This window comes from Gouania willdenowi, chromosome 10 (genome assembly GCF_900634775.1).
Source record: "Gouania willdenowi chromosome 10, fGouWil2.1, whole genome shotgun sequence".
Taxonomy (NCBI): Eukaryota; Metazoa; Chordata; class Actinopteri; order Blenniiformes; family Gobiesocidae; genus Gouania; species Gouania willdenowi.
This window is the reverse complement of record NC_041053.1, coordinates 8,974,371-9,001,415: the sequence shown is the minus strand read 5'-3', so window position 1 is coordinate 9,001,415 and position 27,045 is coordinate 8,974,371. Positions and strand designations below refer to the sequence as shown.

At 38.8% G+C, this 27,045-nt stretch overlaps 1 protein-coding gene and 1 long non-coding RNA gene across 5 annotated transcripts in view; one reads left to right on the top strand and one right to left on the bottom strand.

Annotated features, from left to right (window-relative positions):
- csnk1a1 (casein kinase 1, alpha 1) overlaps positions 1-27,045 on the top strand; it is a 69,747-nt gene that overhangs the window by 36,195 nt on the left and 6,507 nt on the right. For 2 of the 4 annotated variants that reach the window (XM_028459434.1, XM_028459437.1), the window contains 5 exons: positions 10,461-10,600; positions 10,739-10,817; positions 13,226-13,300; positions 13,376-13,482; positions 14,606-14,754. In XM_028459434.1, the coding sequence (XP_028315235.1) occupies positions 10,461-10,600; positions 10,739-10,817; positions 13,226-13,300; positions 13,376-13,482; positions 14,606-14,754 (550 nt within the window). Of the gene's footprint in view, positions 1-10,460; positions 10,601-10,738; positions 10,818-13,225; positions 13,301-13,375; positions 13,483-14,605; positions 14,760-27,045 lie in introns of those variants that run through there. The other 2 variants (XM_028459436.1, XM_028459435.1) reach the window with 2 other exon arrangements.
- On the bottom strand, positions 4,173-25,368 carry LOC114470981 (uncharacterized). Its single transcript, XR_003674933.1, has 5 exons — positions 25,247-25,368; positions 22,176-22,186; positions 18,283-18,290; positions 10,144-10,148; positions 4,173-4,183 (listed from the first exon to the last, which is right to left on the bottom strand). It is a non-coding gene; the product is annotated as an uncharacterized LOC114470981 (long non-coding RNA).

The window sequence follows — 27,045 nt, the reverse complement described above, 5'->3', positions numbered from 1 at the left end:
CACTTAAAATGCTTTCAGATCTTTTAAAGGTGGAGAATCAGTGGGGATATTTAGCCTCAGTGTGATTCTAGTTTTTGTCGTTATAGGTTCCAAATGCATGTTGGGAAACTTGGAAGTATACTTCGGTGGGAACGCTCATCATCCTAACCATACTTACATATACTCATTGAGTTTGTAGTGTATAGTACAAAGTGTGCCATTTCAAACACAGCCATGGTAGAGCTATCGTTTGTTTTCGTCATACGGTGGATGTCTTTTAGGGAGTTGAAGCTGGACTAGTAACTGTGGCAGTTTAGTACTTGGTGTTTTTGATTGGAATAACAAACAGGACTGGTAAGCAATTGTGAGCAATTTTTTTTTTAAAGCTTATTAGTGCACTGACTCACTGTTACACTTCACTGGTGGACTGAGTCAGAAGGTCAGGTGTTGAGGTCCTGGCAGTCCTGGTCCTTCAACATGAAGACAGTGCTATCTTAAATAAGCTTTTCTAGTGGAAAATGCTGCTAGTGGAAAATGTGATGGGTTTGTCTCTCCGTATCTTACATGCTTCACTGCGTTTACACTGCTGCTGCTTCTGCTTCCCCAACTGGAATTTAAGTTGAAATCCGTCACATTGCATGAACAGGAACCCAGGTTAAAAATTGTCAATAAAAGTTAAAAAAAAAATAAAAAAAAGTGCAACTGCCCATTTCAAATTCAGTAAATAAGGAATAATTTCTATGGTAATACTTCAGTAAATACCTGATAGTCCAATTCAACCTGGGTTTCTAATGTCCCCTCATGCTACATGTTGTGAATGAAAATATGATCATTTGCCTTTATACCACCATGTTCTTTAAATATCCCTCTGCTTTTACGCCTACTTGATACATTTATTTGAAATCATAATTATTTAGGATGACTTTGGAAAAAGTAAAATGATCGAATTAATTTCTCTTCCAACTATGGCCTGTAGAGTGAAGCTCCTAATGTGTTTGGGCAGCACGTATATGAGCTGCTGCCCCCATCCCTTTACCTCGCATGTTCAACTCAAGGCCCGGGGACCAAATCCGGCCCTTTAGAGCATCCACTGTGGCCTTTAGGAAAAAGTAAAGACAATTGAGAAAAGAATTATTATTGTGTAAATTACAAAATAATTAAATTGTAGATAGGTCAGCCTGTCCAAAATCACATGAATTGAAACTTGATAATATTTGTAGGGCTACAGTTTCCCCAAGTTTATATCACATGATGGCAGTCATTTTCAATCACAAATTTATAAGAGAAGAAAAATAAATAAGTAATAAATAAAATCCTGTAATTTCTCAAACATTTAAAAAAAATATATCAAGGAAATTTAAAGTGAGGTTTCTGCAGGGACTTAATTCTTGAATATCTTCGTCGCTTTACATATTTTACACATTATGCATTTGTCAAAAAGGAAACCCGGGCACATTAACCTTAAAAATGCTCCTTTTTTTTTTTTGGCCTAAAATCTGTGGCCCACTTAAGATCAAACTGCTCCTGAACTAAACTGACACTTCTCCTCTACCTGGTTCATGTCACACCATGTGTGTAAAGAAAAGGATGTAAGCGATGCTAAAGGAAGCCTGCATTATGTTGCAAAAAATTGCAATAGCAAGTTATGTGCCTGGAAAAGGCTTCATAAGGTGCGTTTCCATTACCCTTGGAAATGCGAAAAATCTACAATCAAAATTTTGAAAAAACACTCATATTGATAAAAAGTTTTTACGCTTTCATGAGGAGGTATTTTAGACGTAAAAAATACTTTCTCAATGAAGACACTACAGCGTATAAAATTATATATAGTTAAAATTATATTGAATGTTATGTAAATAATGTTTTTTGAGTTAATGAATTTGAAGGGCTACAAACATTAACTTGAATTTGATAACACACAATGTCAGTCATCACATGCGAATTGCTCATTTCTTGCCACATATCAAGCATGCATATTTAACTGGCATGTTGGCAGTTGAATTAATCATTCGCCCACAAAATTTAAATCTTTATTTTCTTACACAATATTATTTTGTTGGTTTAGTTATTTTACCAGGGATTTAAAACGTAAGGTTAACCATAGGTGCAAGGAAAGTTTATGGTCTGTAGATGTTGCAGGAGGTGAAGTAGGAAGGTGGAGTTAATGCACTTTGTCATTTGTTTTAGGTTAACAAATTGTTATCAGGATTTTATTTGGTGTCAATGTCATTAATTATTATTACCCTCTGTAAGAAAATAACAATTGCTTATTTTAATTTTTTTAAGCTATAAGGGAGCCTTTGTAAGAGAGTCAAAGAGCCACAGGAGGCTCCAGAGCCGCAGGTTGCAGACTTCTGGTTTAGACAGAAGAGGAGAGCGGGGCATTTCTTAGCATTATACTACCACATTAGACATGAAACAACAAAGGAATACGGAGTGTTATAAGAAGGTTTGGAGCGTCCGTCTTCCAGGGGCGAAGTCTCGCGGGATGAGATTTCATGGGAGTTGCGAAGCTGCTGCCCAAAGTAACATTCAATGGAAACACATTTAAAGTGCAATTATATTTTACACTTACAAATATAGCTTTCATTTCACAAAAATCCGTAATGGAAAACAAGCTATAGTCGAGGATGAAGAGCAAACAACTGTACAACATTATTTTATCTTAGTGCAGTTCAGTGTTACTGCTAATTTACTTATTAATCATTTCATTGGTTTACCAAAAAAAATGGGACTTAAAAATTGAGGATTTTTTTTTTTTGCAGCAAAATTGCGCACTTCTATGTGCAACATAGGCAAAATAATCCAAATGTATGTACTCTTCCACACCTGGGGCTCTCTTCTCCAGAGACCATTGGGCAACTGGGGGTGTGCCCAGCCTGACAGAATTGTCAAGTTGGCCACACCCAGAAAGAACTCATAAGGACGCATCAAAGTGCATCAGACTCCTCTGAAGAAGACTGACAGTTGACAGTCATTTCCTGAAAAAGGTCTGATAATAAAACATTATTAAAAAAGAACACAGAATGAACTTGCTGAAAATCATCAAAATGTAAATCACATAGATAAATCTTTACCAAAATGGCAATTTACGATTTTGTCTATTTTTTAAAAAAAAGAAAAAATGAAATGTTGATTTTTCTCAATCACTGGTGCCAAATACCACAAAACAGAGCACAATTTAACCAATATTGCATTACAATTTGTGATACATTTGGGCTTCAATGCAAAACATTTTGTTTTGTAGCAAAATGTGTCTGAAATGTTTTATTTTTAAGTGACCTTGTAGAATAAACGTCAGTGCTGGCTATGCCCTCCCCCAGTAAACACCTGATCACTTTTTAGTATCTGAGTTGTAATTACACATGCACGACTTAATTAATAGTTCAGAAATAAAATAGATCGCAAACAAATGCTGGATTTACACACATTGCTACATAATTTCCGTTTTGTATAGGAAACATGATGACGTATTATTTTCATGTTTAGATTATACTCATTATACAATGTCAACATGACGAAAGATGGGGAAGAAAACAGATACACAGAAATAGTACAAAGCTAACTTGCTTTTAAGACATGGGGACCATATTGTTTCCACTGCTATAGTGACAGTGTGAGTGAGTTCTCTAGTTGTAAACGGCATGTAGCTGGAAAGGTTAAGTTGTATTTTGGAGACTCCAGCCTTTCTCAACCTCTAATTCTTTGAGTCATTGAGAATGAGCCAGGTCTGTTGGTTTGTGAGAATCAGGTCGACAGCAATGAAGTGACCACAGCTCTGCAGCCAAGCTGTATATGTTCATCCATAGAGCAGCGTATAAAATATAGTTATACTACTATGTTAAAAAGATTCCCATACTTCTGAGGGAATGTAAAGCCTTTGTTAGGTTTCCCTTGACATGGTCCCATGATGCTCAGGTTTATTTGTGCAAAAGAAGAACTGTTATTGCCCAGACTTCTGCTGCACTGGTAGTAACCATCTTGTTTACCTAACACACTAAATTCTCAAAATGTTGCCTGAGATAATTTGAACATGCATCTGTACTTGTCCATAATTTCTATTTATTTCCTGAGAGGTGGAGATCTGGATAAGTATATCCTTATATCTCTGTTAGCAGACTTCACCTAACCAAACATTCTGTCAGTGAGCACCTGTCCTTCGAAGCTGGATATAATTTGTTCACTTAAGACAGGTGATTTCAGCCTGGTCACGTGAAATAGATCTAGATTGCGATGTCGGACCAATCGCAAACATGGATAAACTGTGTAGAGAACTTCTTTTAAAGTATGAAGAATTCAAATCCATAATTCAGACCAAAAAAACACTTGCAGGAAGGAATTAACACGAGCAGGAAGCTGCCGGCACTGTTAATGCGTAAAAGTGAGATTATCCAATATTAATCCATGGCATGATAAATTTACAGCACTCAGATCAGTTTCACTTTATTATAGCACAGACGTGTTTATATTCAGTTAGTCCTCCTAAATGTATCACACACCCTGGGATGAGAGTGCATTGTTTCATTGTAGTATGTTCCCACTGATGCTGTTTGTCACCATAGCGTATGTATGAAAGAGTGAATGATACGGAGAAGTGTCTGACACAGGCTTCACCAGCTGACTGTAGATCAGTCCATCAGATGTAAATCTATATCTTTCCTAATGATGTCATCGGTAAATGAAAGATTGCATTTAACCATTAATAATCTTTCCTAAATGCAGTTGTCAGATCAACACCAACCAGGATCTTCTAACTATGGGCACCTCATTTTACAAGAGAACTGATTGGTCAGGAGGCGGGACTTTTGTACACTCAGATCTTATCCACTTCCTAACGTGGTCCCGGCCAAGTTAGGTGTTCAGCCTAAGTCACCATGGTGATTTATCCCGGCAAGACATAAGCCAGCGTCGTAGTACAGCACACACCTAATAAATGCTGGATATTAGCACGATATCGATATATGGATATTGGCCATATTTTATTCAAGTCAGGAGTTTTTTTTTGGGACAGAGGTTGGGTGATCAAAAACATTGGAAGAACTGTTGCCCCTAAAATGTAATAGATGGACATCCATGTTATTTGTGTGTGTGTGTGTGTGTGTGTATATATATATCTACATACATACACACACACACACACAGATGACAGATTAGCACATGTTGATGCTGCAAATTAAAGGGTGTACATCATGGGACTACTAATCATCTTCCTATGTTTTTCATTTTGGTCTGCTCAATGTTTTTCTCCTACTTTTCCATGGTGACCACTGCATTATTTATGTTAGCACTGCCTCTTTTTCTACAGTGTATGACCTGAGAATGTAAATGGTCTACTTATTAAATGTTTATTCATTCAGTCTTCCTTAATTATGTAATATGTACCGTTTCACTAAACAAATGTGTGCCGATTTGCTGAAAAATCAACATGGAAGGCAGGAAATGCAGATCATGTGCTGTTACTGCATGCTGTTGCTGTTGATTGCATCAAATCTGTCTGTATTCACAAATTTAATACCATCCCATATCAGGTTGATCAGTAGTAACCAAATCTTTAACAAATATAAACTCTTCTTATGAATTCATATTTTAGTTGACTAAAATCTTAATATCATTTAGTTGACTAAAACTACTCAAGAACTGAAATAGTCCTGATGATTAATTTGCATTTTAGTGAAGAGTACGACTAAAACTAAACCAACTAAACTGATGCTGTGGTAGTTAGGCGGCATGTTAACATGAAAAGGTCAAAAAATGAATTGAAAAGATCTGCTACATTATCTTGGATAACCGGTTTTGGTTAAGTTACTTTAAATTAGTAGCTTAGTTACAGTTACTAGTTACTTCTTTCAAAAGTAACTGTTACTTTCAGTTACTCGTTACTTTCAAGGTAACTAATTACTTGGAAAAGTGACTTTATTTTTTACTCTAAATTTTAATAATGTGTTGGCTCCCTAACTGGATAGCCAAGGAGGCTGCCAGTCCTCTGGCTTGCTCACTTGTAAGTCCTATCTTACCACAAGCACAATGCGCTACCTAGCGACCTGAACGTGCAATGGCAGTGTAGTCGTGAGTGCAAGTGAATAATGAAATGAATGAAAATAAATTAAAAATTATAATCTCTGTTTTCCTTTCATTTATTTTATCCTACTGTTTTATTTTATTTCTTTATTTTCCAACCCTCTACAAATGCACATTATTTTGGGGTTGATGTGGCATAGTGTTCGATAAAACTGTCAAATGTGATCATTGCTCGATAAAACATCTGTAATCATTGTACCTAGTATCACTACGATGAAGCAGTGAATCAACAAAACACAACTTGCAGTATGTTGAAACTTTTGATAGGCATATTTATTGTAGTCATGGAAACAGATAGAAAGTATACTTTTGACAGTGCAAAAATTAAAGTGTTCCTCAGACTATTTAGCAGTAGGAATCAATAATAGTGCAAAATTGATTCAATAGATTTTTTTTTTTTTAACATAACCACAGTGAAGTTTATCCATTCTTTGAAACCTTAACTCAAAACAGCTAAACTCAACCAAATGTAGACCTCATCTTCAGTAATGATGGGCAAACTTAAAAGTATTTTCAGCCTCACAAAAAGAAACTAAATAATATTTAAAAAAAAAAAAAAAAAAGTATTTTCAGCCTCACAGTCACTTGCACGTCACTGCGTCACGTGCGCTATACGTCCACCACGGAAACTGAAGTCCTGTTGTGCATGATGCACCTGAGGGATGATCCACTCATTCAGAGTTTAGTGGGTGTTTGTTGCTGACGTTGGGGGGGAGGGGTTGTTGGCGACAAAGGATTTGTTAAAGGAGGAAGTGCGGTGATGACAGAGGTAATGTTTTGACAGGTGAACTGTCATGCTGTGTGTGAGGCAATAAAGAAAGCCAACTCAACATACATGTCCATGTCCTGTTTCTTCGTGTCCACATTGGTGATCCTGATATTTGAACGTCGGTCGAGGATGTACAAGCTGGTGGGGCCGCGATGTTTGCGGCTACGGTCAAGTTACCAGAGTTTTGGCAACATCACACGGAGCTGTGGTTTCAGCACGTCGAAGCCCAGTTCCAGCTTCGAGGTATCAATGCGTACGACACGAAACAGGATTCATCCACCACCCACAGAGGAATGGGATTGCTGCAAGACCCACTGTTGCACAGCAAATACACCGCTCTCAAACATCAGCTCCTTCGTCTCTTCCCGCTGTCCGACATGGAACGTGCGGATCACCTGCTGTGACTCAACAGTGCAGGGGACAGTAAACCCACAGAACTGATGGAAAATATGCTTCTGCTGCTGGGATCAGGCGACATCTCGTTCCTCTTCATCCAGCTGTTTGTGATAAACACACACCCTAAAGCACTGAGACAGACTCACAATCACAATAGCTGCTTAAAAAGCCATGTGTTTTACTGGAATGCAGGTTTTTGGCTGAAAACAATAACGGTGTGTGGATGGCAAAAGAAAATACTATGTTGTTGGGGTTCTAGGAACAAATGGAGATGGATGAAAAGTAGCAAAATACTGGACCTTTAAGGATTTGAACCAGGATGCATGCACCCAAAGTGGGTGAATAGTGCTGAGACAACTTTAACTGTTAAGTGATTGATATAGGATTATGTTTCTTAAGGTGCTTTCACACCGGTTTAGTTATAGACTCTGTCTGAATGGGCGGAGGGCAGCTGATTATTTTATCATGTTGATTTGGCTCGGTTTATGTTCAGAGAACGACTTCTGATTGGCTCCAAACAGCCTCTGGTGCAGTTAAATGAGCTAACCACATGGGGGCGTTACTGCTGTAGAGACTTTTCTAGGCAGAGAAACAGAAACCTGAAAATGAGGCTCTCATCTAAGGCTCAAAGCGAGTGCTCAAACTTCTTCCTTCTCAATCTGCCCCAGGGCAGCTGTGGCTACAAGATTAGTTACCATCACTAAGTGTGGCGTGAAAGAATAATCCTTTAATTCTGTAAAACCATTTTAGGTGTCCAAAAAAAGTGCTATATAAAATTGATGCATTATCATTATTATTCTCTGTTTGGTCTTCAAGAACAATCATCAATGAAGCAACAACAAGTTGCTGTATGTTTGGTGGTTTTAAAGCCTTGTTTTGCACCGTTGCCAGTTCTCCTGACCACCCACAATGCTGTGCACTTTGTCATCGCTGAAACTTCCTGTGTTTGATTTGCAGGAGTAAATTTTTCCATAACTTGAAACAGAAAATCCCAACCAACAGAATCAAATTCTTTTTCAGCATCAACGCTGAGAAGGACTGCACTGGGTGGTTTTTTTGAGGTTTGATCAATAATATGGAGGGTTCTTTTGTTATCATGAGTTTGTCTATTACTTATTAAACCTAGCTGGTCTTCATCAATTAGGACAGGCATTATTATGCTTAATCTCTTTGCCAGTATTGCTGCATAGAGTTTATAATCAACATTTAATACACTTATTGGTCGATTCCCTTTATAATCCATTTTATCTTTCCTTTGGTATCACTGAAATGAAAGCCTCACTTCATGATGATGGAAATTTCCCCCCCTTAAAATAAAGTTAAAGGAGTCCTTTCGTAAGGGGAGCAAGTGCTCTTTCATACTCTTGTACAACTCTGGGGGAAAGCCATCACAACCTAGGGATTTATTACTAAGATTTGAAATTACACTATTAATTTCTTCAACAAAGATTTGACAAGTTACTTTGTCATTTTGGATTTTTCCAATAGAGGGAAGACCTAATTTCTCAAGAAATTCTTAAATTGTGGATTTATCTGCTTTGTCTGGTATAGTATTTTTCAAATGCATTTAATAGATTGTTTTCTGCATGTTATTGCCTAATTTTCCATGCAAGAAGTTTGGTTGCTTTAGGTCCTGCTTCATAATATCGCTGTGTCAGAAGTCTATTTAGTGCTTAATATATCTAATTTTCTCAAAAACCAAAGAATTATCTATAGCGTGCTGTTTCTCTAATTTTTTTTTAGTTGTTCCTGTAGGTCTGGTAGTACTTTAGCCCTTATCCTATTTAGTTTTACACACCTCGCAATAATTCTTCCTCTAAGATATGCTTTTACAGCATCCCATATAATTATAGGATTAACTGTTCCTTTGTTGTTAAATTCTAAGTATGTTTTTAGTTCCTCTTCCATTTCAGTTTTAAATGCATTATTGTTCTGCATTTAGCCTCCATAGAATATTTTTGGGTCTTCTGTTTAGGTTAAATTTTGTAGTAAATCCAGAATGGTCAGAGATGTCCCTCTGGCCAATTGTGCACTCCTTAATTTTATTGAGATTTCTTCTGAATGTAAAATAATCAATCCTGGAGTGAATGTGCCAAGCAGAGTAAAAAGTAAATTCCTGGTCATGTTTGTGCATTTGTCTCCAGACGTCTTTCAGTGCCTCTTAGTTTTCCCTTATTATAACAGTAAACTTAAATATTTAACTACTGAGCCATTAAATTAAACTAAGTTAAAGTGGACAGGGGTATGAATCTTATCTGTGATCCTGTCATCCGCTCTCTCTGGCCTCTGGAACACCTTCAGCTTCTCGCACGCGCTCTCCTGGTACTCGTGCACGTCAGCCCATTGTTTTCCATGGCAAAAGCTCGTTGATCATCTCCTCCATGATGTCTTTAGGTTTTTTTGTAGACAGCGGGCCCACTGTTAATCCTCGGCTCTTTAGACCTTCCACAGCCTTCTCTGCGCTGCTGTACGTGGCCGAGTCGAAGTGCACGCGCATCCTTGTCAGCGGGGTCTGGAAGCGGATTTTGTTTTCTTTAAGGGCCTTTTTAACGGGGTTGTACACAGCCTTGGCATCGTGGTCAAAGAACATACGTCTCTCCCGAATGTAGTTTGGTTTCTTCCACGCAGCGCTGAGGATTTTCTCCTTTATAGTTAACTTTAGGAAACGCACCACAGTAGATTGGTTTTTCAGACGCTGGATAAGTGTGTCTTTGACTCCAATGTCCCACTTCTCCTTCCCCGCCGTGCCTTTCTTCATCTCTCCCATCCACTTTGTCACCTCTTCCAACTTGCTTGTGGTGGCGCTAACTTGTTGAGTGCTTAGCTCGTCCAGGCGTATTTTCACGTCTTCCTTAAAACTTGCTCTCATTTCCGATATCTGTTTTAAATTCTTGTATGCACTCGGTTAGCATTTCACCAACCACTGCTTTCTGGGAGCTGAATGTAACAAGTGATGTTTCCTCCTCCGTACCGCCGCCATTATGTTTTTATTGAGCGCTGCCTTCTTGTTGAGTTTGAGTCGACACGGCTTCGAGGCGTGATTCTCCCTTTTATATTTTTGTCCCTCTCATTTTCTAATAAGTTTAAGTGACTATAACGAGGGAGATTTTAACGCACCAAAGCAACTTCTATTAACAATTTTACTTCAGATGTTGACACTGACACTGTGCAAAATCAGGTAACTTATCTTTTTTGTTGTCATACTAACGTATCATATCTGTGTCGTTCTGTCTTCCAGTTGTTTCTTATTGACTTTGGCTTGGCCAAGAAGTATCGAGACAACCGAACACGACAGCACATCCCCTACAGAGAAGACAAGAATCTGACTGGTACAGCACGCTACGCCTCCATCAACGCACACCTGGGCATCGAGCAGAGGTCTGCACACTGTTCATCAATGTAGCTTAGCTTATCTTTGGTCAGCGCTGTCATGTTTTTACCTGGATTTTATCAATGAGTGTTTTTTTGTAAAGAGGCTATGACTCTAACCAAGAACTCTTTTGTTGTTGTCCCCAGTCGACGTGATGACATGGAGTCACTAGGCTACGTGTTGATGTACTTCAACAGAACCAGTCTGCCTTGGCAAGGTCTGAAGGTGAGTGTGCAACTATGACTGACTCATAAAAGGAAGTGTTATTTATTTCCTTAATCTTCTGAAGAAGCTAAAACATGATAAATGTGTTTAGATGCTTAATGGGTACGTGCAGTGAATTTTATTTACGAGCTCTATCTAAAGATTGTGTATAGTAAATTAGGGTTAGCTCGGTAAAGTTTGTCAAAAATGCTTGTGGAGCAGACGAGCACGAAGAATCTGACCCTCGGAGAACTCTGCTCAGCGCCATCTTGCCAAGCAGTGATGTATCATTGTCCAGGCTAAATGATGATTGGCTGAGCGGCAATGTGGAACAGCCTATCATTGTCTAGCGTTGGGTCACGTTTCTGAACAATAGTGGAGTGTAAAGGCAACGGTTGTTATAACAGAAAGACCCAGCAGAAACATTTCTTTTGTGTCTCGAATCCAAATAACAACACTAAGTTAGAGTTAGCCAGACGTAGGGCTGGGCGATTTTACTTTAAAAAAAAACCTCTGAATTTTTTAAAGAAAATTTCGAGTTTTGATTTGATTTTTTTTTTTTTTTTCAGTGCACTTAAGAATGACTGCATACATGAGATACATTGTCAAAAGTGCAACTTTATTGCTGTGATTGTCCTAAAATGCATAAAACAATCCCAAAATAAAAAGTAAAGCTCTGTCATTCAACAATTTCAAGTTTTAGGATTTAAGAGGACCAACTAACAAAAAAATATTAAACTCGAAATTATTTTTAGCTACAAATTGATTAAATTGACTTTTTTTGCCCAGCCCTAGCCAGGATCATAAAAAACAGTATACATAAAACGTTTTTGTTTTGACGAAATTTGATATGTGAGAACCGCTTCAAGCTGACCTGCTGTAAGAGGGATCTGTGGGCTAAGCTAATGGGCACCAAGCTAAAGTTGTGTGCGAAACCAGACCCTGTCCAACAGAATTCCTTGACAAAAAGTCCTCCAATGCAGCTTGTAAACGTACTTGTTCAGAGCACTACTACGTTTCTGCTCACAGAGGATACTATGGATGGCTGTAATGGCGCTGATTGCTTCACCGCCACATTGTTCCTTCTTATTTCCTTATGGCTAATTGATGAACTTGTCAGTAGAACTTACCCGTTTGTTTGGTCCTTAGACATAATATACGTAAACGCCATATCGACTGCTGCCCCCCACTATAGCTGTACTACCACTACACACTTAAAGTTGTCATAATTCGCTCATTTCTAAAGCAATTTTCACAGGGTTTGTTTGTAACAAACTTCAGACATGATGGATGGATGGATGGATGGATAGATAGATGGATATAAATTGAACAAAAGGAACCCAGAAAATGTTCAGATTTTTATTGACAAAATAGCTTAAGGCTATACAATGCATTTGACAATTATTATTATTGTATTATTGTACGACTACTGTATTATTGTTATTGCTATTTTTATAATTATCATATTCTCATATTGTCTTTTATCATTAATATTTTACGTATATTATAGTTACTGGTATTTTCATTGTATTATTGTTATTGCTATCATTATAATTCTTCTTTTATCTTATTGTTGTTGTTATTGCTATTATTGCCATCATTATTATATTATATTATTTTGTTATTGCCATTATTATTTTTAGTATAACATTAATATTATTATGAATACTATTAGTTCCATCACAATTACTATTATATCACTATCATCATCTTTATTATTATTGTTGCCAAAGAACTGAAATATTTAAGGAACAAGTACATAAACAATCCTCAGAAAACTATCTACAAGAGTATTTACAAGCCTTACATTGAACTAATTGGCAGCACAAGAAGAAACTTTGCAAAACGGTTCTCTTAGATGGCTCTCTAGTGTCTGGAACACAGACACTACATGTGACGTTTTTTAAAAAAAAAATCAAACAGTTGGGAAATCGCTTCAAAATTCAACGAATAATTCTACTTAGAGTTTGAGGAATATCTCTTTCCATCGTAGCTGTTCATTGGCCGCTGCCTCCACCACTACCGTTCCAAGATGGTGGTGCTGTAGTATGTTTGTAGTGGCACCTGAACAGACCTGTTAGCCTGTACCCCCCACAGTGCACCATTTTTTTTAAAGCGACATGCCATGCCGATCAGCGAACGTGTGTTCGGACCAAAATGGTGGCGCTCCGTAGTTAATGCCCCAAGCTATAAAATACTCTAAAAAGTCTGTTTAATGTGTTAAAAGGTACACATATTTTGTTTATTGGTAATGCATTAAGGGTACAGGGTAGCCTTTAAATTGACTCCTGCACATTGACTCCTGGGGAAATACCAATCTATGTCAACAATAAGGTCATGATTTCTGTATTAGGCGGGATAGGTTAAAGAGCACTTATGTTAGCCTGGTTAACATTCTCTATGCTTCTTTTTTTCTTTCTGCATGTCAGGCTGCAACAAAGAAGCAGAAGTATGAGAAGATCTCGGAAAAGAAGATGTCCACCCCTGTTGAGGTTCTTTGTAAGGTGAGTATCACCTGGACCGCAGCAGTCGTAGTTGTCATCAGAGCTGTGCATTGAATTGTCATTTGTGCTTCCCAGGGTTTTCCAGCAGAGTTTGCCATGTATCTGAACTACTGCCGTGGCTTGCGCTTTGAGGAGGCTCCAGACTACATGTATCTGCGCCAACTGTTCCGCATCCTCTTCAGGTAAAGGATGAAAAAGTATTTTTCTGCCTAACGGTTATTAAAGCTACAGTATGCAAGTTGTTTTTTTAGCTTCATTTGGTCAAAAATCATCCTAACCTTTGAGTATATTATAATTCAAATTGTTATGAGGGGACAATGGACCTCTACTCTTTCTCTTGGCTCTGTATTTGAGCTTTAGAAATCCAGGAGCATGATGCTTCACTGGTAGATTTTATGACAATCGTCGATCTTTTTACAAACTAAGTGCTCCATGAGCTGTTTTGGCCATTACTATTGGCTACCGACTAAAGTTGATACGTGTTCACTTAGTGTAAGTTGATTGACGTACACAACAGCAGGAGAAGTCCCCATCGTCCCATTGCAGAGTTAGGCACAACGGTTACATGGCAAAGTAAGTGGTAAAAGGAAGACAAACTTGGTAAAGCAACAGTCTTAAGAAACAAACATATCTAGGGGGAACGGACTCCACAGAGGCCCGCACAGACTCAAAGCGACCGTGCGCAGTCCACCCAACGTACATGTGTCAGAGGGAGAGTGAGAACAGACTAGATAAACCGTGTAAACCTAAGAAAAGCATATCCAAGGTGCAGAGAACATGCATAATTAATTTACAGTGAGAACATGGAGCGGTGTGGGTCTGCTCGGACCTGCAGCTGGGATCACTGCAGCCGCCTGTGAGCACTTTGTGGCAGTGAGGAGCTCACGGCAGCAGCCGCCTCTCTGGACAGTAACTACAGAGTGATACGTGCTTTCATGTCAGTCTCAAACATCAGAAAACTCTCCAACAACACAAGATAAAGTCTCTACATTTGTCACTAGTCTCTATTGAGTAAAAAGTCGCCAAGGGCTCCATAGTTGGAGCGTTCACAAGAATGCTGGTGAATTCGGAACAGGGATGGGAGGTCCCACAATTCTGTATGCTGCAGCTTTAAGTTTCAAGCTGTTACCCTGATGTTTTACCTGTTTCAATGTGATTGTCAATGTGATATTCAACTTTAAATGCAAATTAATGTTTCCTGAACCCCTTTTCATTCCTTTCCTGCTAATGTTTCCTCCAGCTGACTGATTGTACACATTAATCTTTTGTGTGCGTGTGCGTGTGCGCGTGTGTGTGTGTGTGTAGGACTTTGAACCACCAGTATGACTACACATTTGACTGGACCATGCTGAAACAGAAAGCAGCCCAGCAGGGGGCCTCCTCTGGGGGCCAGGGCCAGCAGGCACAAACGCCCACAGGCAAGCAAACTGACAAACCCAAGCCTAACATGAAAGGTTAGTAGCAAACAGCCAAGTGACGTTTTTACAGACACCAATTGCACGTATTTTCAGCTAGTCTAGAACTCAGAACCATTAGATCTTCAGGCGAATCCATAGTCACACCCCATTACATCCCAACAACTGAAAGCAGTGATTGGATTTGAAAAATAAACCAAGCTGTTGGTGTGATTAAGTTGACCAGCAGAGCAATTGTAAGGAGGCAACTAGAAGTGAAAAATTATCGATTGATTCAAAGATCAATTCAATTGGTCTGTCTTGCAGATGCAAAGACGTCCTTGGGGGATTTGACTACTAACTTTATGGTTATTTTCTCTTCCTCTGTTGGGGCTTGACCACAGTCTTTCCTGGCTGAGCTATTGTTTTGATATTACCAAAGCACTTTAATGCTGCACTTCTCACTCTCTTTATTAACAACCCCTCTCTAAACTGAACCATGACGTACACATCTTCAATGTTTTTTCCTCTTCTCAACTGTCATCCAGTTTTGAAACAAGTGCCATATTATCTGTCCTTGCATTTCTTCTTAGAAGTGACAAGCCATGCACCCAATGACCTGAAACTACATCCTTTTTTAATCAACAGATAAGTTGGGTCAACGTCTAATCATCCAGTCACAGGTCTTGAAATAATAGAATCTAAATTGTCTAGGTAGGTGATAAAACCTCTAAGAATAAGTTTTCACACAACTTAATATGGTGAAAAATGTAGACTTTTCAGAAGTCAATGCGATTAAAGGTGTAGAAAACTGACGTAATCAACAAACTTTGAGTAAGCAGATGATAGCGTCTAATACTAAATTCACAGACCCAACCCAGTACAGCTTTGTAGATGACAAGCCATTAGATTGATGGGCTTTATTCCTGATCTGTAGTCTATATTATAAACAGACATTTATATACTAACCACAGAAAAAAGAACACTTAACAGAGAGACCCCTATCCTTTCAGTAGACCTTACCAGTGCTTCCAAAGTTTGAGGAGTAACGTATAGCACTGTATACAATGTCGCTCAAAATAAGAATAACTCTGTTGTCTGACTCATTTAGTAGGCAGATATACCCATACATAGTTTCTTAAGACGGCCTTTAATGTATTGACCCCAGCAGATACAGATACTGGCACTGGTCCATGGGCTTTTTAAATAGTCTGAGTGCATCATTATAAGCCACTTGCAGTCTCTAAAGGCTAGCTCTTTTGTAGTTCACCGTAAATATGCAGTGTACAGAGAGATACAGTACAATCTAAATAAATTCCTTTTTACCTCATCAAAACAATATCCAAATTTGCACGATGGCACATTAGCTTGTGCGTATAACAAATGACACTGAAGATACACGTTCTCATCATCTGACAGGCAGTCTGTCAGCACATGATCTTGATTTCTTACTTCCTTTAAGGCTCTCAATATGGTGCCAGAAAGTCGGGAAATGATACACACTTGTCCTCTGTAGTACAAAAAATCATGATTAAACCGCTTGTATTATTATATACAACTTTACTTGCTCACCATTAGAAGAACATATATTGAGGAGCTGCTGGGGACCAATCTAAGAAAGGTTCATATAAAAAATATTAAATAGTGAGGATCAAATACTACCTTGTCTGACTCCATAGCAAATCTGAAATGGCGCAGATACACAGTTGGTTCACTTGTCCTGCACAGTCTGGTTTGCGTACCAGTAGGACAGGCATCTAACACACCAGCTTTACAGAGTTTTCCCAGGTTCACACGATCAAATGCCTTCAGGCATTTAAGAAACACATAAAAACTGTAGACTTTTTTCTCTTATAATTGTTTACCAGTTCCTTTAATGCATAAATGCACATAGTGCCATGTTTATAGGAAATGTTGATCGACCAAGACTATGGCCCACGTAGCAATTAGTCGACCAAAGGTCCCGATTTGCTTTTAAACACAGACCATTTATGATATGAACCTTATTCAAACTTTGACCAGAACCCGACATAGCAAAAGTGAAACCTACAGGTCCGACAGACATTTGGTGTTTATATCCATGCCCGACCTGAAACTGACAATTAAAACCTATTTTTCCCCTCATACAAATGACACATTTACATTTGTTTTAGTGGTAAGCCTGCTTTTATTAATAAACAATGTCAACATCAGATGAGTGCCAGAGACAGCAGTGGATCTATTTACATAATCCACGCATCAAATATAAAGATAGTCCATGTTCTTGTGCAGAGAAAGCATTGATTTAACAGTGGATGCTTGTGTTTCAAGCCCGTTTTAATTTGTTCCCCCTCTGCTCGGAGGAGAGTGCACTGTGCTGACAGCTGAAGCGCAACACTTTTTTTTCTCCTTTTTTTTTTTTGCAATGCAGCACGCACTACCACAGAGCTGTTGCTGGACATAGAATCATGTTTAGGCATTAAATACATTATAATGGTATTTTTTTAACTGTATTTAAACTGATACTATTGCTGGTCGACTAATGAAAATCTTGGTCGACCACGACGAAATCGACCAATTAGTTGACTAAACAACCAAAGTTGGCAGACCTTACATGTTTAGCCTTGAATCAAAATTGGTTGTCAGTAGACATTACCAAATCATTCATCCTAGCTAGGAGAAGTTAGACTTTGGACAGTATATTTGCTAGACCATTATCTCTGGTGGCTGAACAAGTTTTCAAACTTTACAGTCCACCTGAAAGTATCATTAAAGATGTCTCCCTTCATTGTACAGCATGAGTCCAGTCTTCACAAACAAAGCTTTGTAAAGCAGGACATGAACCGCATGCTGCTGGAACAACCTTCAGCTGCTCATATTCATACCACAGGCTTCAACAGCATGAACCTCATTTGCCTCACAAAGAGTTTACATTGTGGAGCACTCACCATGGTTTGCTTTCCACATATTGACGGTCGGGCTGGGCGATATTTCTATTTTGGCGATATAGAAAATTACACTATCGCCTATATAGATATATATTTGTATAGCTTATTTTGTATTAAGAGTTGTTTTAGGTGTCGCTGCTTTTTTTACTTCTCAGAACAGCATTAAAAGCTCAGTTAGATGGATTTTTGCGAGTCCTAACCCGGACTGTCCCCTAAACAAGCCGCACTAAAGAACACATGCTGTCCTTTATTGCCGAAAAAGCCAAAAGTGTCACATTTTGTGCAGCTGTTTGTCAATTAATGTGCCTGTGTGGCATATTGCATCAATAAATTTAACCCTGAATTGTCTTTCTGGTCTGACTTCATTCAAATTAAAATGATCGAGATTTATATCATATATCACCATTTTGGAAAAAAAAAAAGGGATATGAGTTTTGGTCCATATCGCTCAGCCGTAGTTGACGGCATCGCGTGCGTGTGCATGCAAGTGAGATGTGCTTGTGTTGTGGCAGTGGTGCACACCTGAGCCTCGTCTGTAATCAGTGGTTGAAATAAGTCCAGTGGGGACATTGTTAAACATCAGTCGGCCCACTTTTCGCACATTGGCCTTACGTCCATGGGGTTTTCATAAATCCATGGAAATATGCTGCTTCCCATTAACCTTGATGCCTAAATTTATTTCCACTTATATTAAAATATATATATATTTGTTTTTGCTTTCAAGTAGTTAAATTAAGTTGAGTGTTAATTTGAGTGTAGCACATAAAATGGATATAGATTTAGGTAAGACGCAAATTAGCGACAACAGACATTTTTGGTATTAATAAAAAAAAAACGGTAAAAAAGTACCTGTTCCCATCTCAGTGCAACAAGAGCATCGAAAATTGTATTTGTTCCAAGCTTGAACTTATGACATGACTGTAAGAATGCTGTTACCATGACTACCTGTCAACATTGAGCTGTTGACTGACTCTGAGAGAACCCATGACATCATCAGCAAGAAGTTCCACAATGTGGATGGGAAAACGAATGGGTTATATAGTGTGGTTGTATATATGTGTGTGTATGTGTATGTATATATATATATATATATATATATATATATATATATATATATATATATATATATATATATATATATATATATATATGTTTGGATGCATTTTTTCCTGTAAATTGCCAGACAAAATGGTTTTTTGACTTCAGAATTAATTCTGCTACTACCATCATGAGTTACATCATCAATAAAGACTAGTGAGCCTATTCCAGAAGCAGCCATGCAAGCCCAAGCCATGGCACATCATCCACCGTGTTTCACAGACGAGCTTGTGTGTTTTGGATCATAAGAAGATCCTTTCTTTCTCCATACTTTGGCCTTTCCATCACTTTGTTAGAGGTTCATCTTGGTCTCATCAGTCCATAAAACTTTGTTCCAAAACTTTTGTGGCTTATCTCTGTACTTCTTTGCAAAATCCAATCTGGCCTTTTGATTATTTTTGCTGATGAGTGGTTTGCATCTTGCGCTATGGCCTTTATATTTCTTCACTTGAAGTCGTCTTCGAACAGTGGATTGTGATACCTTCACTACTGCCCTGTGGAGGTTGGCAGTGATGTCACTGACTGTTGTCTTTGGGTGTTTCTTCACAGCTCTCACAATGTTTCTGTCTTCAGCTGCTGTTGATAACCTCGACCGACGTGTTTGATGGCTGTTGCTCAGTACACCAGTAGTTTCTTTCCTTTTCAGGACATTCCAATTTGTTGTATTGGGTATGCCCATTGTTTGTGCAATAGCTCTGATTGATTTTCTCTCTTCTCTCAGCTTCAAAATAGTTTGTTTTTTTCCCATATACAGCTCTCCGGTCTTCATGTTTGCTTAACAGCAAATGCAATTTAATGTTTAAGCATTCAATCTAAAAGGCAACACCTGAGCAACTAGAAACACCCATCAGTCACATGTTCCAATACTTTTGCTCACTTAAAAAGTGGGTGGTTTCAAGCAAAAGGTGTTTTATCCTGAGTTGTTTAACACATCTAGATGTAAATACCATGAAATAAAAGCTGGAATTCTGAACTTTTGTTTCATATTCATGTTTTGATTTGAAACCCAAATGTCTTCAGTATACAACAAAAACAAAGGAATTTACCTTGCCATTCCAATAATTTTAGAGGAGATTATATATATACGTATATGTATATATATTTTTTTTCTTCTTCTTTTGGTAGCCAGAATGTAATAGCCTGTTCCTGTCCCATTTATCAATTTTCCTGAAAAAAATTAAATATCATCCAAATCTGTTCATAACTTTTCAAGTTATCTTCCTAACTGACAGAATAACAGATAAACAGAAGGTAAAACATAATATTCATTGCGGAGGTAAGACTCTAACGGAATTTGTAAAGCATTTATTTATGAAATAATTTATTAACGGTATCATTGCAGTCCAAACAAATCTGACGTTGTACACCCTTGAACCAAGCAGCAGCCAAGTTGAAACTCTCAGGTCAGTCTGATCCTAATCCACAGAGATATTTGAGGAACACACACACAGGCTGATGTTGCTGTTGTATAGGCTGATGATGCTTGGGCATTCCACAAACGCATTCCTTTTGACTTTTCTATCCCACCATTCTATGTTTGAAACAACCCCACAGTAAAAAGTGCTGGCAACAATCACCCCTCGGTTGTCAAACCATTTAACTGCTCGTACGCCCACGTCATCCACAGCAGCCTGTTGCTCTTCAAATGACCCTCTTGCCTTCTTTTTCATCTCCAAGTCTGCACTGAAACTGCACCCACGCAGGAGATTTTGCTGCACGGTCCTAAGTGCTGGTATCTTCTTGTTTGCAAGAGCAACAGATAGATCCAAAGAGGAAAACTAGTTGTCAAAGTACAGCAGGTGGTTAGAGTTAAGGTTATGTAGTGAATTAGTTGAAATTGTCAAATATCTTAAAAAATATTTGTCATAGGTACCCTTCCTCCTTATATCAGAGATAGAAGTACACAATTAGACGGTAAATATTAAAATCTTAGCATAACCTACGTCAAATCGGACAATTTATCCAAGTTTACACTCTGGAAATGCGGGTGTAGCTGGAGTACAGCTTCGCCGACCGCAACAGGATGTAGTGTCCCCTCCGACCAGTCCTATGAGAAACTAATGCTTGGAAAAGGTTCCTAGGTATGTATTGCTAATGCATCAACCGGCAGTGGAGGAATACAGATGCTATTTTGGCTGTATTTTGAGCAAATTTGGCATCAAGGGGTTAAAATGTGACAAAATTTGATAAACAATTTGTCACCAAATACTTTAAACATTAAAGGCTACCAAATTTTAAATGCCGGGATTTAGTCAGATGACTTTCTTTCAAAGTTGTAGAGTAGCCCGCAGGAGAAAACATCTGGTTTTCACGATTGCTGCCATTTCGCTCACCTGAGACACTGGAAGTGACGTTATGAAGTTGCATTCAACCGAGGACGCAAGGAGCTCCAACACACATCTCAGTAAAAAATAAAACTATATTAAAGAAAATATGAAGAAATTCACTACAAAAATCTCAATAAAAAGAAAAGTTAAAAATCAGGTGGACTGAATGTAAACATAAAAAAATAGATATCGTACATTGTGATTTAGCTTAAAAACATCGAGATATTGGTTTGGTGCAGGCCTAATTTCAAGATATAAAATCCTTCAAGAAAGTATTTGAAATGTTTGTTTTTAATAGATGAGAACATATTTTGTTTAGTAACTCAATAAACTTGTTTTATTGTTACATGACTAGTACAGGTCCTCTTTAAAACAACTGTATGTTTATTTGTCCTTGAAACTGTGGATACAATGATAAACAGTAAGCGTGACAGGCGAGCAGCAGATTGCTGGCAGTAAATGACCATGCAAAGCTTTAAATTGACTGATATGCAAGTATTGGTCAGTTAGGTGGTGCAGGCGTTAGTAGAAACTTTACAAACTCACAGGAATGCAATAAAACTGTTCATGGATCCCAGGCACCCTCTGATTACCTCAGTTAATTGATGATTGGCACTTTCAACTGATAACGTACCTAGTAGGAAGAAAGGCATGCTATTGGCTGAAAAAGGTGCCAATCAGCATTACACCAACCCAGTTGTAACGTCCTCCAATCTGGGAATACAATCTGTTATTCCTACAGGAAATGAAAACATTTGTTGAAAAGCGACCTCAATACCTGTTCTAATGAGCACGTCATTTACGTCTGTCAGCTGCAAAATACAGTGAGTAAAATTTAATAAACGAGACCCTAAAAAAAGCGCAATAGGGCTGCAACTAACGACTTTTTTAATAGTAGACTAGTCATCTATTATTCAAACATTTAATCGACTTATTGGATGATAAATCATACAATTATTTGCTCTATGTTGCTCCAATTTTTTTAATTTGGCTTGGGGTAGGGAAGCTTTTTATTTTATTGTGTCAAGGGTGAAATACTTCCATTGTATCTGTTATTGTGTGCAATTCATTTCCCAATTTGATAGTTAAATTATTTCGTTTAAAAAAAAAAAAAAAAAAGCACATGAACAGCAAAACTTACTCCCAAGACTCATTTTACTCTTTAATATGAACTTTTTTATGAAGTTTATAGCGTTAGCTGTTAGTCAAGTTTGTATTTCAGTGGGTTAGCTTAGTTAGCTTTTCCAGTTCATAATCTGCAGGTTCATCTGTCAACGGGTTTGTGGAACTTTGGGTGGATCTGGTGGAGGATCTTAGACTGGTTGACTTTGTTGGCTGAGTGTCTGGTCTAGTAGCGGTGTGAGCGACGGCACAAAGCTCCCGGTAATTAGAAATACAAGCATCGACCCAGGCTTATGTGTGTAATAATATAACATATATACTTTCATATTTTATTTTTCCAATTGGGAAGGTTTCGCTACTTCAGTACTTGGCAGTTTTAGTTAATGAGACGGAGTCGAGCTTTAGGGTTGGTGGTCAGATGCGGACACAGGGTTAATAATGGCAAAAGCAGGGTTCCCGCGGATCCTAAAAAGTCTTAAAAGGCATTAAATTGATGAATCTCAAAATAAGACCTAATTATCATTAAAATGTCTTAAATCATGTGTTAAAATTTAAGACGTTTTAAACATTAAGTATAATTTTATGATTGTAATAAGTCCCACATTTCAAAGTAACATTATTATTTTTTTCATAATTTACCATAACGTCACGCGATCACGACAGCGGAACCAACTTCAAAACAGTGATGTGGTTGCAGCGGTACTCAAATTGCCTGTCCAATGAAGATTTTTCTTAATGGTTTTTAATTTTTGTTTTTTTGTTTTATAGATTTCTGGCTTTTTTTTTTCTCATCTTGTGTTTTTTTGGAGTGATTTTGATTATTTTAGGTTTTTTTTGTGTGTGTGTATTTTACCCTCCTTTTGTGTTTACTTTAGGAGCCGCCAGTTGCACGTCTGTACTAGACACTGGAAAAAAATGTACCCTAACCCTATGTAACGTATGTGGCTCACCCCACCCCCAATTGTTTTTACTGTGAAGTTTGTCTTAAATTGTATCTCAAATGGCATGGGCCGGGGGGGGGGGGGGGGGGGGAACTACATTGGCCCCTAATAATCTTCATGCCATTTACAATTATTCCATCCATCCATCCATATGTTTTCCTTGATCATTATCATTTATGATACATTATTACAAAACTCTCTCCAAGTCAGTTCTGGTCAGACTGCCCTTAGCAGTCCAGATACCACAGCACACTGATGCACACAAGGTCTCTGCCGAGGAAGACTCAGCCATGTTATGACTTCCGCTATCAGCAACATACATGACGCAGAGCTCTGAACAGCAGCAGATTCACAGAGGTTCTGATTAACCTCAGATTCCCAGACGGGTCTGTTCCCCCAAACCTTTTAATTAAATAAACCCTGTGTCCACATCTAACCAGCAACTCTATAGTTTGAGTCGGTCTCATTCATTAAAACTGCCACAACCATTCCCACTAAATGTCCAGCCACCATCTGATCATAGCACTTATTTCTTCAACAGTTTTCTACTAAGTGGGTCTGTTTTCTATTGCCTTGAATATTAAGTTTTCTAAAGCTAGCTGTAGTAAAGGGATGCATTTTTGGTCTGTACCTCAGGGGAACCCCTAGGGTTTTTAACTGGTGCTCACTTTTTAAATGCACTTTTTCCAAAGCTGGCTCCCGGCACTAGCGGACCTGCGGCTCTGGGGCATACCTGTCAAGTATCCCGTTTTGGCCGGGAAACTCCCGTATTTTACCCCTCTTTCCCATCATTGTCCCGTATTAGTATTTTCCCATAAATATCCCGTATTTTAATGTAATAATAATGAAAAGATGCCTTACTAATCACTGTCACTAGCGTTGCGAGAACTTCCACCTGAAATGGCCTGAGTGGCAGTTCTCGCGAGATTAGTGCCGACAGCGGCAACAAACCCGAATACAACTCAGAAAAGAGATAATGAATGAAGACGTTCTGGTAAAAAAAAAAACAAAGAACTCGTGTAAATACCTTGGAAACTGGAACAGACAGTTTATCTTCCTAAAGAGCAGCAGGATTGAACACAGTTACACATTCTGTTAGATTAATAACTGAGATTTTAACGTCAACCACGGGGGAAGGAATTACATAAGTCACCATGAAAAATCATCCAATCACAAGCTCCACAAATATACACTGCTTTCAAAAAGTGTTAAAGAATGTAAAGTCTGTAATAAATGTGTCTAATAAGTCATTAGTGAATACCAGAGAACCACATGAGTGAGCATGAAAAATTAAAAGAAAAATATGTAATAAAATAAAATGTAAATGTCTAACTTAAAGACAAGCAATGTGAAATTAACAGTAAATATGCAACGTGTTGACTTGTATATAAACAGTAAGTATATTAAACAAGTGCTTAATATATCCATTTAAGTTTTAATTTTGGCTGTTTTATAATTTAGGAATTAGGGCTGGGCGATATATCGAGATTTAAGTTGTATCGAGTTTTCTATTATATATAATAGCTTATTTTGTATCAAAATACTAATTTTAAAAGTCACTGCTTTTCTCAGAACAGAGTCCTAACTCAGAGCTTCCCCATAACAAGCCATATTACAGATTACATATCACTCACACATGCTGTCCATTACAGGAGAAAAAAACCAAAAGTGTCACATATTGTGCAGCTGTTTGTTAATAAATGAGCCTGTGTAGCATTTTGGATCAGCAAATTTAACTCAGAATTCTCTTTCTTCTCAGACTTCATTTGAGAAACAAAATTATCTAGATTTAGATGAGATATGAGTTTTGGTCCATATCACCCAGTAGGAATGTTCACAGCATTTCAATGTTAATAAAGGTCGACCTACCAGATTCTAATCACATAATTGTATTTAGTAAGTGGTTGACAAGTGGCTGTTTTAGATTTCTTGTACACCTCATCTTAAAATATAAGAGATACTCGAGCTTGGTTGGGCGCGTGGGACGGCTCGTAGTGGGCGCCAGAAAATTTCCCTTATTTTCAAATCCAAAACTTGACAGGTATGCTCTGGTGTCTAATGTGGCCCTTTGACTCTTTTGCAATGGCTTCCTATAGCTTCAAAGAAACTATTGAAATAAAGTTTTGTTGCAAAAAACATATTGTCACTAAAACCTGAAAACATTTTTGCAAATATCTCAAGTCATTGTCAATCTTTGCTGCATACAAAACTATGGTACACCAGTTAAGTTAACTATTCATCAGCATGCGTGGCTATGCTTTTACGTCTCTGTCCCCAAATCTGAAGTGCGCAAATGCGTGTTCAGTCATTGTATTCAACTTGTGCAAGTTGGTCAATTTGGTTGTGAATGTGCACCTTTATGTGCAGCGCACCTCTCCATACAGTGTTTTTAATAAAGCTGTTGTCTCATACGGCAAGGAGGTTTTATATTGTTTAACAAGCAGGAGTAGCAACAGTTTTCCTAAAGCTCTATCGCAAATGTGTCAAACTCGAGGCCCGGGGGCAAATATCCTGCCCTTTAGGGCAACCAATTCGGAAGTGAAAATGATATAAAACGAGAGTTACGTATGTAACTACTGTTCTATGAATCCTGGATGACTGCCAGAGGCGGTGCTTAAAGCACTGGATGTTCCATCTCGCGCTGGTCGAGTAATTATATCAACAGTCACCTGTGACCCCTGGATGACCCGGAAAGTCTATATCTCCCGGTGTCATCAGGTGATCTGTTCCTGTCAAAATCTTCTCGTGATGACAAGGATCCTTAGTGACAAGATGCTCTGGCAGTCATCCAGGATTCATAGAACTGTAGTTACATACGTAATTCTATTTCATCCTTACTGACCGCCAGGGGCGGTGCTTAAAGCACTGGATGACTTATACCAGAAAGGTCACGAAAGAATCCTCACCTACTCAAGACCTGAAGCTGTGGACAGCACGGCCATTGCCATAGGCTGGACACCAGCAAGGTTCACCCTGCAGAAACATCCAAAGGTGCAGGATGAGGACCAGGTAGCTGCAGCACAGATGTCCTGCAGGGCAATGCCCCTCAAGGCGGCCCATGATGCATCCATGCCTCTAGTAGAATGGCACTTCATGCCCTGAGGCACCGGGATGCTCAGCGCACTATAGGCATACTGAATGACCTCCACTACCCAGTGAGAGCGTCTCTGTTTAGAAAGTGCGGTCTGCCTTATACAGCCTCCAATGGCAGATGAAAAGGCTGTCTGTCGTTCGTCGCCTCCATGTAAGCCCTAAGCGCCTGCACGGGGCACAACGGTGTTGATGGCTCGCCCTTCCCCCCAGAGGACTGAAGGCAGCCAACTCGATAGGCTGGTTCACATGATGAGGGGGCAACCACTTGGGCTAAAATGGATTTGGCCTGAGACTCGTCCCAGAGCCATCAGCCTTCCAGCGTAGACATGCAGCTCCCCTACAAGTTTTGCCGTTGCCACAGCAAGAAGAAAGGCAGTCTTGAGAGACAGCCACTTCAAATCAGTGTGTCCCAGCGGCTCAAAGGGCGGCTGGGAAAGGGACTGAAGGACAACTTGCTGGTCCCATGATGGTGACTCATAGACCCGACGTGGTCTGAGTCTCTGAGTCCCTTTCAGAAACTGTTTGACCAGATAATGTGATCCCACTGTCTGGCCATCCACCTTTGTATGATTGGCCGAGATAGCAGCCAAATGCACTCAGAGGGTGGAAGTAGTCCTGTTTTTGTTAAAAATTGACTGCAGGAAATGCAGTATTGCCACCACTGAACATGTCCTCGGCACCTCGTTGTGAGTCACACCACTCCACAAATAGCCTCCACCTGTTTGCGTAAAGTGTCCAGGTGGATGGTGCTCGACAGTTTAAAATTGTCGGCAACTGCCCCATTGCAGGACGCCAAAAGTGGTTCCACAACTATAGGGGCCACAGGAACAGCTTCAGACGAAC